At 39.4% G+C, this 15,305-nt stretch overlaps 2 protein-coding genes across 2 annotated transcripts; both read right to left on the minus strand.

Annotated features, from left to right (window-relative positions):
- Positions 1-3,423: 3,423 nt before the first annotated feature.
- LOC120293791 (UDP-rhamnose/UDP-galactose transporter 6-like) lies at positions 3,424-4,387 on the minus strand. The gene is made up of 2 exons (XM_039313537.1): positions 4,340-4,387; positions 3,424-3,753 (listed from the first exon to the last, which is right to left on the minus strand). The coding sequence occupies exons 1-2, from the start codon at positions 4,385-4,387 to the stop codon at positions 3,424-3,426; spliced, it is 378 nt and encodes a 125-aa protein (XP_039169471.1).
- A 2,181-nt stretch (positions 4,388-6,568) lies between these two features.
- Positions 6,569-7,711, minus strand: LOC120293792. The gene is made up of 2 exons (XM_039313538.1): positions 6,732-7,711; positions 6,569-6,575 (listed from the first exon to the last, which is right to left on the minus strand). The coding sequence occupies exons 1-2, from the start codon at positions 7,709-7,711 to the stop codon at positions 6,569-6,571; spliced, it is 987 nt and encodes a 328-aa protein (XP_039169472.1).
- Between the last annotated feature and the right edge of the window lie 7,594 nt (positions 7,712-15,305).

The following is a 15,305-nucleotide window of genomic DNA, read 5'->3' on the forward strand; positions in this document are numbered from 1 at the left end:
CCTCCCCCTCCGCCCCCTTCTTCCGATTCTCCTCCTCCGCCGCCTCGAGGCCCGGCGTCGTCGGCGTCGCCACCACCATCCGCAGCTCCCGCACCGAGGGCCCCCGAGGCGGCCCGTCGCCCCTCCCCTCGGGCCCGTCCCCCTCGCCGCCCCCCCTCCTCCTCCCCGCTATCGTCCGCGGTCGCCCCGCCGCCCCAGCAGCCGAAGCCGCCGCCGCCCAGGGGGCGGCAAAGGCGGCTGTGGAGGACGGCGGCGGGATAACGCTGGAGTTCCGAGGCGAAGGCCAAGGAACTGCAGCAGTATTTCAAGCGAAGAAGCTCGAGGAGTTCAATCAAGGCCCTTTCTTTGGGTTCATCGGCAAGAACGAAATCTCCAATGGAAGGTGAGCTCAGTCACTTTCTTTCTTCCTTTCTTTTTCCTTAACGAGTTCGATATGATTAAAAAATGCATTTTTTAAGAATTTAGCGGGTATTTATATAATATATAATATGTAAACATATGGTTGCTTTTGAGCTAGAATTCTTCTTTTGTCAAATCCCTTCTAGAGTAATCCAAAATCAAGAGGTGATACCCAGGATGGTGCTTGTTGTGCCCCGAGAATCGATTCGGGGTGCCTTTAGGAGTGTTAGCTTGAGGATAGAGTTGTTTGTTGCTAGTAACGCATTTAGGCTGGATTGGTCTCCTTTTGGGATGATATCGATTCGAAAAATGGGTGCTTTTAGCTGGGTCATTTGATGGTTGAACCACCCAGGTTAGTTCTCATCACTGGGTTCTATGTAGTTCATGGTAAACTTTGGAGTAGTTGTGATTTTCTGTTGTGAACTATTTGGTTGCACCATATATTTGCTTTGAGCAGTTTAGCTAGTATGGACTGGTATTCAAATCATTGCAGATGTGATAGGCAGTCAAATTAGAATCTACCTGCAATAGCATGGTATAATGCCCGTGGAGCTCTAGTTGTGGCGTACATATGAGTTTTACATTTCAATTTTGCTCGTGGAAGTTTGGTACCACGACTATGAAAATGCCTCATGGCTTCATATCTTTTGTACCCATATTGGATGATATCGAGTGAATCAGGCACATGAATCGATCTTTACTCATAATTTTCAAGTTTATTAAATTGTTGTTTCATCCATGCTGAGTAGGTCCGCAAAGCATTTTTGTAGGATGTTATTATCTGTGCGGTCAATGCATGTCTAGTCCATCTTGCCTTAAAAAATCAGGCAGTCAACCTTTTGTTTGAAGCATCGGTGATTCTCAAGCCTTTGGCGTCTTAACAAATTTAACTTAATAACGTTTCTTCTTTTTGTCTTTGTGAAAGTTTCGTTTTTGTCTTAACACTGGATCTAAACATATCAACTCGATTAATCCTCACCAATGCGTATATTATCCCATCATGTGCACTGGTTAAAAGAAAGGGGGTCGGGATCCGCTTTATATGAGTCGAGAGTTCTTCAGACTTCATGCTTTTAGATTTATGTTCTGTGGTTCATACATACGAGTAGCTTTCTCTAAATGATGCTCAGTAGAGTAATGTGCTTCATTGCAGGGAAAGATGGAGAAGTCGAGCATCGGAGTTTTCTCCATGTGCCTTCAGTTGTATCCTGGAAGATATGAGGTAGGTCTTCTCTCAATTTAGTCTAAGGCGATCTAAAATTACAAGCAATTGCTGTCTCTGGATGAGCTTCATAACCTCCGTGGTCTTCCTGATGTAGATAAAGTTCATAGTCGATGGAACATGGAGGATCGATCCATTGCGGCCAATTGTTCATAACAATGGATATGAGAATAACTTGCTCATTATCACAAAGCCATCCGAAAGAGAGAGCTGACACAAACATTTACACGAGAAGATTCGTTGTCTTATAACCGATGGAGGATGATTACATAGATCCTTCTGCCCTTTTCTTTTACACAATTGTAAACTTATGCCAGGCTTTTGATATGTATATACCACATTGATTGGCGTCTTTTCAACAAATTTTAGGCCTTTGAATCAATGGGGGCACATTCACCAACAGCTATGAAACTTAGACCATAACTAACAATGTCATGGATTCCATACAACTTGCAAGTAAATTGGACATGTATTCTGTCATTTTTATGGGATGTGATAGTATATCGTGTTGCCATCAAAATTCGGCTGTCACTCGGGCATATGAAACTTCGGGGATCAATAGATGAATGTTAAGTACCCAACTTGCATATAATTGTCGCCATCTAAAGTGGACTTGCAAAGGTCCGAACTACTTTAATGCTAGACGATAATACTTCAAATCGTGGGGGAAAGGACACCGGTTATTTGGGCGTTTTGCGGTGACGAGGGGCTTTATCTTCTTTATCCTCTTACATTCCTTCCGTGGAAGCCATTGAGATGTTCAATTTTGATAACAATCGACAAGTCCAAGATTCGCATTCCAGTCTTTTTCGGTTTTTGGTTGTACATTACTAGCCTAGTCTTTTTCGGTTTTTGGTTGTACATTACTAGCCTCCACCTTTGAATCTTTCATTGACAGCCACGAAGGCGTGGACGTTGATCTATCTGGCATCCCTGTCTCGTTTACTCGATATTTGCTTGGTCCACCAGATTGTCCTGTTGAGGTAATGTTATGTGTATATTAGAATCTTCAACCCTTATCGTGCCACATGAACTGACTAGGGGACACATTCACCTTCCTTTGCTCATCGCACGTTTTGCTCATTGCACATTTTTGTTTCACTGTCATTCTCGGATTAGCAGACGAGAGAAAGAGGCTATTCTCTATTTTAGCCTCTGCTGTCTGAATCTTCGCCTCGGATGTTGGGTGATCGATCCCAACTCCTCGATGACCAATCGAATAGGAAAAAAAAAAAGGAAAAAGAAATATATCTTGTCCGTTAATTGTAAAGCTTTACCATTTTGTGCGTTACAGCAATTTTACATAAGAGTTGTGGGAAAAATGGAAACGCCACCATCCGTTATGGTCCATCCCCTCAAACAGACCATGGAGCTGCTGTTACAGCAATTTTACATAGAGATAGATGACCTCTCAATAAAAAGTCACTTCACCAAAGTAGGAACCCTAAATGACTGGGACTGAAAGCTGCAGCATGCATGAAGTGCTGCCTTTAAGCCAAAGAACAGAGAATAGCCTGGACAAGCTTGCTCCACAAAGAAGAATGAAGAAACCAAACCTTTTTATAATTATGAAATTAGCAACAATTTAATTACTATAATTTATATGATCAAGCAGGGAAAATTTTTGCAGCACAACTAAACCTATTCAGCAAGATCTGTTCCCTTGGAGCGGCTTGGGGACAACAAAGAATAACTCAATGAGGAAAAACAATGGAGAAGAAAAGGAACACTGGTTTTCTAATCTCAGATGATAAGTTGGAATCAGCTATCTTGTATGTTCACTCAGTGGCAATCACTAATATTCAAACTTTCCCATCTATTTCGGTGGACTCCGACAAACTACCGTGTTTATGTTGTCTGCTGGTAGGAAGTGAATGGCTTCGGCGCTCCTTCCCCCCAGGCTTAGATGACGCATTGCCATACCAGATCATTCCAACTACAGCTATGATCATGACGATGACTACTTGGAGATTGAGACCCTCCTTCCCAAAGAAGAGGAAGCCCATGATCAAGACAAGGATAGTCTTCATATGGCCAATTACTTGGAAAGAAACAGCAGTAAATCTACCGATGCAGATGAACTGGCTGAGATTAGTCCCCACAGCAATGGTGCAAGATAGAATAACAAACATCTGCAAAATCCAACAAGAAAAGCAAGAGTTGAGTAACTGCTCTTCGTGATTAGAACTAATTGAGAAGCTTTAATAGAGTAACTGCCCATTCTTATGCTATCATTCAACACAACCTCCAGTCTTTATGTTTCCCTCTTATGAAACATCAATTTTCTGTGGCTAGGAAACTCAAAGATGAAGCAAAATCAAAGAAGCAATATCAAAATCCCATATATTAAGTGTATGATATCCACGACATCCATACTGGTCATGAAAGTTATCCGGTCCCCGGTAAATAAAAGCGTAAGGAGGCCAACATCGGTTTCGAACTCCAACAAGAACAACAACAAAGTAGGAAGGTGCATATGGTTCATCAACAGGTCAAATATAGGCAAGCACATTCCTAGAATGTCCAATAAATCAGGTTAAACACCTGTCGAATATACCTCAACAAAGTGCTAGCCTCATCTACGAATCTAACTCGGAGCAAGGAAATTGTACATTACATATATTACTTGTAGCACAAGATTGGAGAGAGCGAGGCTCGGTCCATTGCAGTGCAGACAACTAAAATGTTACTTTAAAGACTATGAATATGTAGGCTTACCACAGAATCTGGGGTGTAGTCATAAGCGTCAACTCTCTTGCTTGTCATCCAATAGTCCAGAAATGGGCCTACCAAGAGCAGCGAACCAGCCTGGGCAGGAGCGGTATGTCCCAGCAAGTTGAATTGAAGTTGGTTGATGATATTAATGAGTAAGTGTCAAAAAGTCAAGACTGAAATTAACAAGACTGATGCTAACATCTGCAAATACAACTATATGTACATGGTCAAGCCTGCGCAAATTGTGTAAGGAAGAAAAATGCTAAAACCGAATCTATTTCCCTTGTCTTATCGTCGAATTGCATTGTCGTTGTGGAAATTTCCCTCCTCATCCTGCCATAGTGCCTACATTTCCAGAATTCGAGACGCTTATCATGCCACACCATATGCACAATTATTCAAGCATGCCGAGGTGTAAATTACAAATCACATTGCTCCTGATCAGCTCAACCAGTTTGCACTCGATGCGAAGAATATTCATAAGCTAGAAACTGATTCAACAAGATTCAAATCAACCTCTCCTTTGAAGATGTAAACTACAAAAACTAAGTTTGCAAAATCCAAATGTTCCAAACTCACTTTTGTCAAGCTTTGAACCAGCTGAAACACATAGTGCATAGCAAAAATATCGCAAATACAAAAGGACATTGCCAAATCCCCAAACACAATGCATAGCCAAATTAACCTATAGACAACATCAAACTAGCACTTTTTAGTCTACAACTCAACATCAAGTAGTAGGCACTACACAAGCATTTCAAGGTCCACAATGGCATCTTTAACCACAAATTCCAGATTCTTGAGTGCATGGAGGTTCCGAGACATCAATGGAAGATTGGCCTAGTGAAACTTCAACGACATTCCTTGCTCTTGTCTGCCTCTTGGAAATAGATGGACCTCCAATGTCAATAACTCTATCACTACCAGGCATCTACAAGAAAAAAAAAAACAAATGAACTCACTTTTCTTTTTGATATATATATATATATATATAACTTTAGATAGAGATTACCCTTAAATAAGAATTCCTTGTCGAGCCTAAAGAAACAAAATGAGCATAAAACATTAATGACAATATACACATGATATGAAAGATATGAAAAGTCCATAACCTGATGATAGTGGAGTCCCTATTAGATGGCGCACCACTAGCTTCATCAACTTTCTTTGGTCTTCCTCTTTTTGCCTACATGTGGAAAAACACAAGAAATATCAATGTTATCATTCATAACAACCCAACAAAAATCTTAATTAACAATTACAAAATTGTCCAATAAGACATACTTTGGGTGGCCTTGATGTCATATGATTCTTGCATGTCTTCTTGTTATGCCCATATTGAAGGCAATTTGAACATTGCATTTGAATTCCAACTTTTTTCAACTTCTTACCATCACTACTTTGCTCATCCTTATCCTTGATTCTATTTTTCTTCTCTCTACCCCTTTTCCTTCTGTAAGGTGGGGGTTTGATTGGCTCACCACTAACTTTGGGCCACATTTTTCCCCATTCATGACCGGGAAGGGAAATTTATAACAATTTTCATAAGCATCTTTCTTAAAGCAATCATCAACATAATCATTGATCTCTAACTTCATAAAAGCAATGCAACATATGACATGTCTACATGGTATTCCAGAGATATCCCATTCCCTACAAGCACAAGTCTTTCTAGCCAAGTCAACCACAAATCTATTGCCATCCCCTTCAACCTCAAATTTATTCCCCAAAGATGCTCTAGCAAAACAATACCTAGACTCCAGTTTAGTTTTCTCCAACTTCATTCTAATTCTTGGGCAAATTGGATCCATTCGATCAACCATTAATTGGCTTCTCTCTGTCATCCTTTCCATCAACATGGCTCGTATTTCTTCAAGCATCTCAAGAATGGGTTTTGCTCTCGGTATGCAAATGTATCCGTTAAAAGTCTCACTTAAATTATTTTCAACTACATCACACTTAGTACCTGTCCTAATGAAAGCCCTGCAGAAGTGCTTAGGGTCTTGTCTCATGAAGTCTTCATAACCTTTAGGGCATTCCATCTTCAAATCTGCCATTACCAGGTCAAAATCAGCTTCAAAAGTACACCTCACAGCCCTCCAGAAGAGATTCTTCAAAGCATCCCCTTTATGCTGTTTTTTTTTCCATATATATATATATATATATATATATATGTATGTCTTGCACAATTTCGATGTTCTGCTTGTGGCGATAGCCATGAAACTGCATTCATTAATCCCTGCAACCAAAATCAACCAATGAAAAAGAAATATGTCACATCAATGATTGTACTAGTGTAGTGTAATGTAAAATAAAAAAGTGAGATATCACCTTTTGCTTATCACTGATAAAAGTCCAACCTTCACCTGTGCCCACATTCAAGTCAATAAATAACCGAGTGAGAAACCAAGTCCATGATGCCTCGGACTCAACTTCCACAATTGCCCAAGCTATTGGAAACATTTGATTGTTTCCATCTCGTCCAATAGCACATAATAACATACCTCTCAATCCGGTCTTAAGGAAGCACCCATCCAAGCCTATGACGCGCCTACATCCTGCTAAAAACCCATTTTTCAACTCATCAAAGCCTACATAAAACCTCTCAAATACTTTGGTTGCTGGGTTGACCTCCATCATGAATGTTCCATTTTTGCTAACTCTCTTGAGCTCCTCCAAATAAGATCTTAGCATATCATATTGCTTTCCTATAGGCCCTCTTATATGACTAAGGGCTGTCCATATGGCTCTATAGCATTTTTTTTTGTTAAGGATCAGGGCAAACCTTTCTCTTGCATCTGTTTGCATTTCAGTAGCTGAATAAGTGAGTCTGGCTCTAATCTTAGGCATGTACTCTCGAGCAAGCCATGTAGAAGTGGCTTGCCTGTTTGTGAGGCTTCTATTGCAGCTATGCAGACTTCCAACTCTCTTTATTACAAAAGTTTTCTCAGCTTGAACCCAACTACCATACAACCTCCAACCACAGCCACTTGCACACTTTGCTTCCATTCTTTTCTTTTGACTCCTTGGCCAAAAAATGTTAAATCCATTAATCACAGCATATTTTCGCACAGCATTCTTGAACTGTTCATGAGATTCAAATCTCATGCCTAGACTAAACATATTCTCATTATGGTCACACATAGGATCATACCTATTAACCATTTGTCCAATTGTGCTATTAGTTTCTTCAAAATCATCAATATCGGGACCACTTAGAAGTTCATCATCCAATATTGCATCTTCATCATCATCCCCCCTATCGTGTGGAACATCACCAACCTCCTCCTCCATTCTTATATCGATGGAACCTTCAGGTAAGTCTCTACTATCATCCACCTCCTCTATTATTGCTTCCCTAAATTCTTTCCTCATCTCCCTTGTATTGATCTCTTCATCATCGGATATATATAGTTCATTATCACATAAGTCTAATGAACCCTCGTCTTTGTCACTTTCATTCTGTGTAAAAACACAAAGTCATACGCTGGAAACTAAAAACAATATTCAAACGTAAAGGGTGAACAATTGAATGAACTCACCATTACTTCTTATTCAACTTGCAACACTTCAATTCTCCACAAGTAAAACGACAATTAACCTAGAATCCCAACTAGCCCAATCCTATAAAACAGAGGTAGAGCAAAAAATTAGACATTTAAAGTTCAATGTCGGACTTATCATGCTAATCAAATTCCTAGTAAGACAACAATAACTCTACTATTTGTAAGGCATAATAAAAAGTGACGACACACTTCACATTGTGAAGAAGCATTTCACACAACAATAGCTTATTGATCGAAGCTCTAAAGAAAAGAATAAGTTCGGCTCCCAATATCTAAACACATAACAACCCATTTGAAATACATAACTATTTGAACTAATCCAAAATGATAAAATAGGAGTAAGGAAATTTGAGCTTCCCAAAAAAATATGATCGTAGACATGACAATGAATGAAGAGTTGATTGCAGCCAGGCTACTCTGTTTACAAAGTGAATTGTATCTTGTTTATGGGACATTTTGTGCTTAGGATTTGTACCACGAGCTCTTAGGCATTCTGCTCCTTTTAAATCTTCCATAAGATGAATGTGGTGAAGTGCAAAAGGCCAAGTTTAAGCTGGACCAAGATCCTATGGAATTAGCAAATAGACCAAAGAAAGTGGGCAAATCAAATTTTATACTATATTTATGGCTCAAAATATTAGCTGCAGCATTTCTGTTTCTTTTTTTGCACATTGCAGATAACTATAAATAACCAGCATGATGTTAGGGGAAAGTGTACTATCATGTAACATGTAACTTATATTGGTGAAGCGATACTTGCAAAGTACCAAACTTCCCTCGTTTCGCAATCTGCTTTGTAAGTCTCATTTTTTACAATTTACATGCATAGTTTGACAGTTCTAATAAAACACCCAAGCTGTCCAATTAAGCATAATAAATTCCCAGGTGGCTTAGATTGATTGTCTTGATCTACGAACTAATTAGAAAAATCATGATGTACTAAATGCCCAAGTGTCCTTCCTAATACTTTTAAATGTTTACGAGGCAATTCTCCTAGAAAACTTAAGTGTCTAGTGGTTTTGTCAATCGAATCATTATCCTAACAAAATGTTCCACTTCTCTGGAAATGCCTCAGTAAAATATTTTTAAACATGACATAAAATTTGCATATAAGTTCAATAATTAGCTCATAGATGATGTTTGCCTACTCTGATTTAGTAACTTTCATTCATATCTTCATAAAGAATTTTCGATTTTTATAACTCCAGTAGCTAAACTGCTCAAAGCAAATATATCACAACAGAAAATCACAACTACTCCAAAGTTTACCATGAACTACATAGATCCCAATAATGAGAACTAACCTGGGTGGCTCAACCATCAAATGACCCAGCTAAAAGCACCTCCGTGGCTGAATTTGGCCAAACTACGCAAGCCGTCCGAAGAAGTCGTAGAGCTCTACAAGCATTATCAATCCTCCTCTGTTTCTCTTCCCCACAAACACGACACTTCACCTTAGCACGCTGCACTTTTACACTTCCATTAGGATGGACAAGTCTTATTTTTCCAAATTTTATCACCCATTCTTCATATGCCCCTGTAGACAACAGAAGACAAATTACCCGATAGGCGTGAAAGTATTAACAAAGTCCAAGACTCCCAAGTCATGACATATCCACCTATGGCCATGATCAAATTCATTCCAAGCCATAAGATTCTAAAGACCTAGCAAATTCACAAGTTCATTAAGCCTAGAAAATTTCAACTTCAGTTCCTGTGAGGTAGATCACTTCTAGACAAACCATCGAGCACATGGTGACCGTAATTTAATATGTCCAATAGCAAAGAGTTGAATGCCTTCAACGCTCTCAACGCTCTGTCGACTTCAACCCTTAAGCAAGCACAGATCCTTCGAGCCTAAAATTTTCGAGGGAGACGATGTCTCCGAGCGAACGCGTGTGAATATGTGCGAGAGTGACAGTTTCCGTGTGAGAGAATGAGCGAGCAAGTCAGGGCGCGAGATCTTCCAACGGATTGAAGATTGCCCGCGCACTTATTCGTTGAAGAAAGGAAACCGTAGACAGAAGGAGGAGGAGGAGGAGGAGAAGAAGAATACCTTTTGATGCTCTGTCCTTCGACCTTGAGGAAGCATAAATCCTTCGAGGTCAAAACTTCCGACGGAAAGGACGTCTTCGAGCGATCGAACGTGTGTATGTACAAGAGCGAGCGTCTCCGTGTGAGAGAATGACCGAGCAAGCTAGTGCGCGAGATCTTCCAACGGATTGAAGACTCTCACGCCCAAACTCACTGACGAAATGAAACCCTAGAAATTTTTTTCCCCAAACTCATGAGCCGTGCGTTTAGAGAAGAAGAGAAAGAAGAGAAAGCCCAGAACAATTTTTCCTTGTTAGATATTTGATGTGGAAATGCCAGGTCGGATGACCGTGAAGGAGAGTTAACGGCAGGCCAGATTTGGGACACGAATAAAAGTTGGTGCTTTTTTTTTGAGACAAAATAAAGTTCGGGCCAGATTTGTCCCAAACCCTAAAGTTTGTGCTTTTTTATGGAATTGGCCCTATGATCAAGGGAGGACTTTGACGACCATTGTAAAAGGCGAATGTTCCTTTCATGTTCCAAAGGAGGGCGGAAAATCCGAGACAGATCATAGGATTCCGATGCCCCCACATGAAGATATTGCTAGCCCGCTGGACCGGGCCAACTAGACCCATCTTAAGACCCATAAGAAAATAAAATTTATGGAGCATAAAAGTGATTGATTTCGTCACCAAGTCATCTATAAATTCTCGAGGCTTTTGTCGATGATTGCTTCCGAAAAACTTGCTAATCATATTAATAAGAAAGTATTTGGATTTGCAATACATAATTACACATTATGCAATAAAGATAGTGAATTAAACAATAAAAACTTTTCCAAACCATCTGTACGGTTTGCTCTTGGGCTTGGAGGAAACTTTTTGCTCTGAGGAAGGACTTTCAACGATTCTTTCTATGGCATATAGGGGATGGCAAAGCGGTTTATCTCTGGTTTAATCCTTGGTTACCACAAGGCCCCCTCAACTTGGTCTTCTCTGACATGTACATTTACCGATCGGGTCTGTCTAGGCAGGCTTCGGTTGTTGATTTATACTCCGCTCTAGGCCTAGCAACTAAGCGTATTATTGAAGAGTGGGGTCACACGCTGCCTTTGTTGTCCCAATCCTCGGATCGGTTTTCGTGGCTTGAGACTACCTCAGGCGTTTTCTCTATTGCCTCGGCGTGGGAGGCTATTCGTGCGAAGCGTAATGTGGTTCCTTGGCATTCCTTTGTGTGGAGTAAATCTATTACCCCGAGGCACCAATTCCATTTGTGGCTCATCACAAGGAACCGTCTTCCTACTCAGGTCTTTCTTCTTTCCTTTGGTAGGATCCCTGATGGTGCTTGTGTTTTTTGTAACTCTAGACCGGATTCCATTAATCATCTCTTCTTTGGGTGCCCAATTACTGCTGGCTTGGCTTCGTTTTGGGCTTCTAAATGCAACCTTATATGGCATGGTACCAAACAATGGCAAGATACTATCTCTTGGGCCCTTAAAGCTCTCTCAGGCGATGACTTCTCTCAAGCGATTGCTAGATTTTCCTTCGTTGCGCTTTGCCATCTTATTTGGAAAACTAGGAATGGCATTCTCTTTCGGGGCAAGACTCTCGTTGTGCCTATCATGAAGAACCACCTACTTAAAGTTGTGAGGGACAAAGCCATCTCCTTTAGCCAAGTGACAAACACTCCAAGAAATAGAAGAACTCAACGAATTTAGGGTATTGACCCGGCCATCTTTGCGAACTAAGTGCTTCGGCCTTTGCCGTTTTGTCGCCTACCAGCATGTCAAGGTCTCATTGCCTTTTCTTTCGGAGGGTTGGTGTTGTTATTGTCCGTTGGCTCCTTTTGGCTGTTTTCGCTTGTCTGGTTGTATTTTCTTGTAGCTTTTCTTTCTATTTGGCTCTTTCGTGGATGCCATTTGGCCTCTTGTTGCTACCTTGGTAGCTTTTGGCTTCCTTTTCCTGGCATCCTTCCACTTGACCTGGCTTGTTACCTCGTTAAGTGTAAGTTTTTTATGTCAGTTTCCGAGTTGTATTGTTTGGTTTAAATCAATATATTCTTACTTTACCAAAAAAAAAAACTTTTCCAAACCACCTGTGTATGTTGAAATAGTACATCAAAATAATGCTAATCAAAACAAAGAGCTATATTTAAGACTACGATTAGAATCATATGAAGTTCCTAAGCAATAAAAAAGTGTATTCAAAAGGGACATGACAAGCATCCTATATTGACTCGATGGAACAAAGCATCTTGTTAGTGATATGAAACCAGCGATTTCACCTAAGATTAATCGTCTTTGCGCTTATGGCTAATGATGTACTAATCGAGGCATGTCTATTGCTAGTTGCAGACTACTTCCAAACCACCACTATTAATTTAAAGCTTATACATTGAATACTTTTTCAGTTCATATCATTAAAAAATTCAAGTCGATCTATTTAATTTAAATTATTTTTTTTCACAATTTTTTTTTTTTTTTATAAACTAAAGTAATTTTCATCTCACCAATAGTTCCAAATGGTTAATTTTTGTAGTTGTCTTGAAATTACAGATATGAGGTCATAAATTTGTTAAAATTCTAGACATATTTCCGATATCAGGTGATGAATTTCTTATATTGCCGCAAATATTGATAATCTCTTCGCAAAGATTGATATTGTGGATATCATTTCACCTTTTTTTTTTTTTAAAGCTTTCACAAATATTGATAGTGTCTTCGCAAAGAATGAAATCATTGATAATTTTTTTAGCTTTGTAAATTTTATGTTATTTTCGGAAACATTGTTGATTGAGAACACATACCCCATATGTGGCTCTCCTTAATATGTCCGACCAATTTTAGGCGTTAGAAGCTATGACCGGTAGCCTATGCTTGCTAGAAAAAAATTACATTACATATAAGTATTTGGGTTAAAAATAGAAATTATAAAAACAACCACAAATTATATGAAATTAATGAGCAAATATCATATGAGACAAAAGAAAATGTGGTATTCCAGAATTAGATAAGATTGGGATTTTTTTTTTTGTCTGTCATACTTTAATCTTATTCTAACACTCACTCTCAGACTTTTGCTTTTGTCTCATTGCAGGACGTGGGAGTCGAAACCCACTCTTGAAATGAAATCGTCCCCACCTCAATCCTCCTGAGAATGTGGGGATTTGAACCCGATAAGATTGTGAATTGACTATGACATTTTTTGGATCTGTGATCTAAAATTTACATCTTCAAACCGGCCATTTAATAGATTAGACATTTACCGAAAAAAAAAAAAAAAACGAGGTAGTCGTTGTCATCCCATGTCACATATTTTTCTTATAATATGCATGGAGATGGAAAGACCGCCAATTTGTTGTTTCCAACGCACGAGAGCCGGCAAGAAGCTGGACACAGATTTCCTTTGCTTCGCTCAATCTAATTCTCCTGGTCGTCAAAAAAATAAAAATAAAAATAAAAATCTAATTCTCCTGGGGCTCTCCGTAGACTTGTTCTCAATTGTTGACTTTCCATCCCAACACTCCCCCTTAAAATGAAAAGAAATCCGCGATTCATCGCCATATCCATCAACTCTCGATTCGATTCAGAGAAACTCCTGAAGAAGAGAACCGAAGGAAAGAAGCCAAGAAATGGGGTACGTCGTGATCGTTTCGCTCCCGTCGGTGATCTTCCTCGTCATCCTGTGCTGCTTATGCTACCGCGTGGGCAAGCGAAGGGGCAAAGAAGAAGGCCACGTCGTTGCAGCACAGGAGCCCAGCACGGCCAATGGAATTCCGATGCCGCCATCGGTGCCTGGGTATCCTCCTCCGCCACTGCCACCGGCGGGATATCCTCCGCCCCCGCCACAGAACTTCCCTTCTCCTTCTCCTCAGAATCCTACCGCCCCCCACATCAAGCAACAACACGGCACGAGTTATTAGTAAATTTCTTGTAAATAATTACTAAATCTATGATTTTGCCAGTGTGATCATGTCATCAGTGAGATAAACTGGATTCCTTCTGTATGTCCGAGTTTTGATATTCCATCCGTAAATTTTCCTTCTTATCAGTCTTGTCGGAAAGTTAGAGGGTGTAAGTGAGTCCACTAAGATTATCATGTATTTAAGAATCCCAGTTATTGTTTTTCCTTTTCTGGGTCAGATCCAAGAATCAAAGTATTGGGTTGATAATAACTTTGTTGGTTTCAAGGTGAGTCGGTTCCACATTTGAATTAAGAACCGGACCAGATAGGATCAGTTTCCAGCTCCTGATATTGGGGTTAGTCCTCTCTCTCTCTTTTCTCTTTGTCTTATCTCTTACTTGTGTTTTGGAAGTTTTCCGTCCTGATGATCGAGTGGGTTTCTAGAGGTTTACGGTGGAGTAGATCATCTATTGCAGCCTTAGTTAGGTTTGATGTGGATTTCTATCTCGCAATGAAGGAGAGTGATTTTTGCTAGTGTTTTGCTGTACACAAGCGAAGCGAATGTAATTGGCAAAAGAGATCGTGGTGTTTTGGGTTGTCGATTTCATTCCCTGCCGGTTAGATGTATGTTGACAATTACTATCTCGTTGACGTTGTTGACGAGGCTTATATTGTTCCACCAATTCGGTTTTGCTCAAGGTACTGGGAATCTAATTGATTTTCATCCGTCCTAAATTTTGGGAATTACGAACTGGACTGATTTCTACAAAATTACCCTATATTGCTTGGTCCGATCTAATTTGGTCCAATTCCCAACTTGGATTGGGACCATACTCACTCTTAACAGCAACTAAGATTTTGGTAGCTAATGCCTATAACATTTTATAAGCAACAATTTGTGTAATTAATACTTTAGAAACTGAAATATTTCTTATTAGTTGTACTTAGCAATAAATTGGGACACTCGTTAACAAGACTCCAAGATTTCGTTTGTTTCACGAAAAATAAATGATTTGAAAAATATTTTCGCAAAGATAATCGTTTGTATCGCTTGAAATAACTAACCATTAAAACAATATTTTCATTACCGATAACTATTGATTTATCCCTAGATTTTTGTAGACCATGAAACTTTTTTTTTGTCCATATTTATAAGTGATATAAGTAATCATTTTTATGAATTTATTTTTTAATTAATTTATTTTTCAGGAAACAAAATGACCCTAATAATTTGTTAGGTCTATCTTTTATCTAATAAAAACACTACATGGATTTGATGCGCGACCATGTCTTATTTGGTTACAGTTACAGAATAGACTTAACCATGGTTATTTGTATGACAGCAAGACAATTAAGAAAATTTCGAATTTAAAATTATATAAAGTATAAAAATTGAAAGATCTCATCTCTTTTTATTTTTTATTTGTGTCGTTGCTGTAATTCATGAGAACATACCTAATGAGTATC

The sequence above is a fragment of the Eucalyptus grandis genome, chromosome 5, assembly GCF_016545825.1.
Source record: "Eucalyptus grandis isolate ANBG69807.140 chromosome 5, ASM1654582v1, whole genome shotgun sequence".
Classification (NCBI taxonomy): Eukaryota; Viridiplantae; Streptophyta; class Magnoliopsida; order Myrtales; family Myrtaceae; genus Eucalyptus; species Eucalyptus grandis.

Excerpts from the sequence above, each read along its gene's own strand:
- LOC120293792 (XM_039313538.1), bottom strand. The coding sequence starts at position 7,711 with ATGAGGAAAGAATTTAGGGAAGCAATAATAGAGGAGGTGGATGATAGT.
- LOC120293791 (XM_039313537.1), bottom strand. The coding sequence starts at position 4,387 with ATGACAAGCAAGAGAGTTGACGCTTATGACTACACCCCAGATTCTGTG. Across the intron at positions 3,754-4,339 it reads ACTACACCCCAGATTCTGTG|ATGTTTGTTATTCTATCTTG; the intron begins GTAAGCCTACAT and ends TGGATTTTGCAG.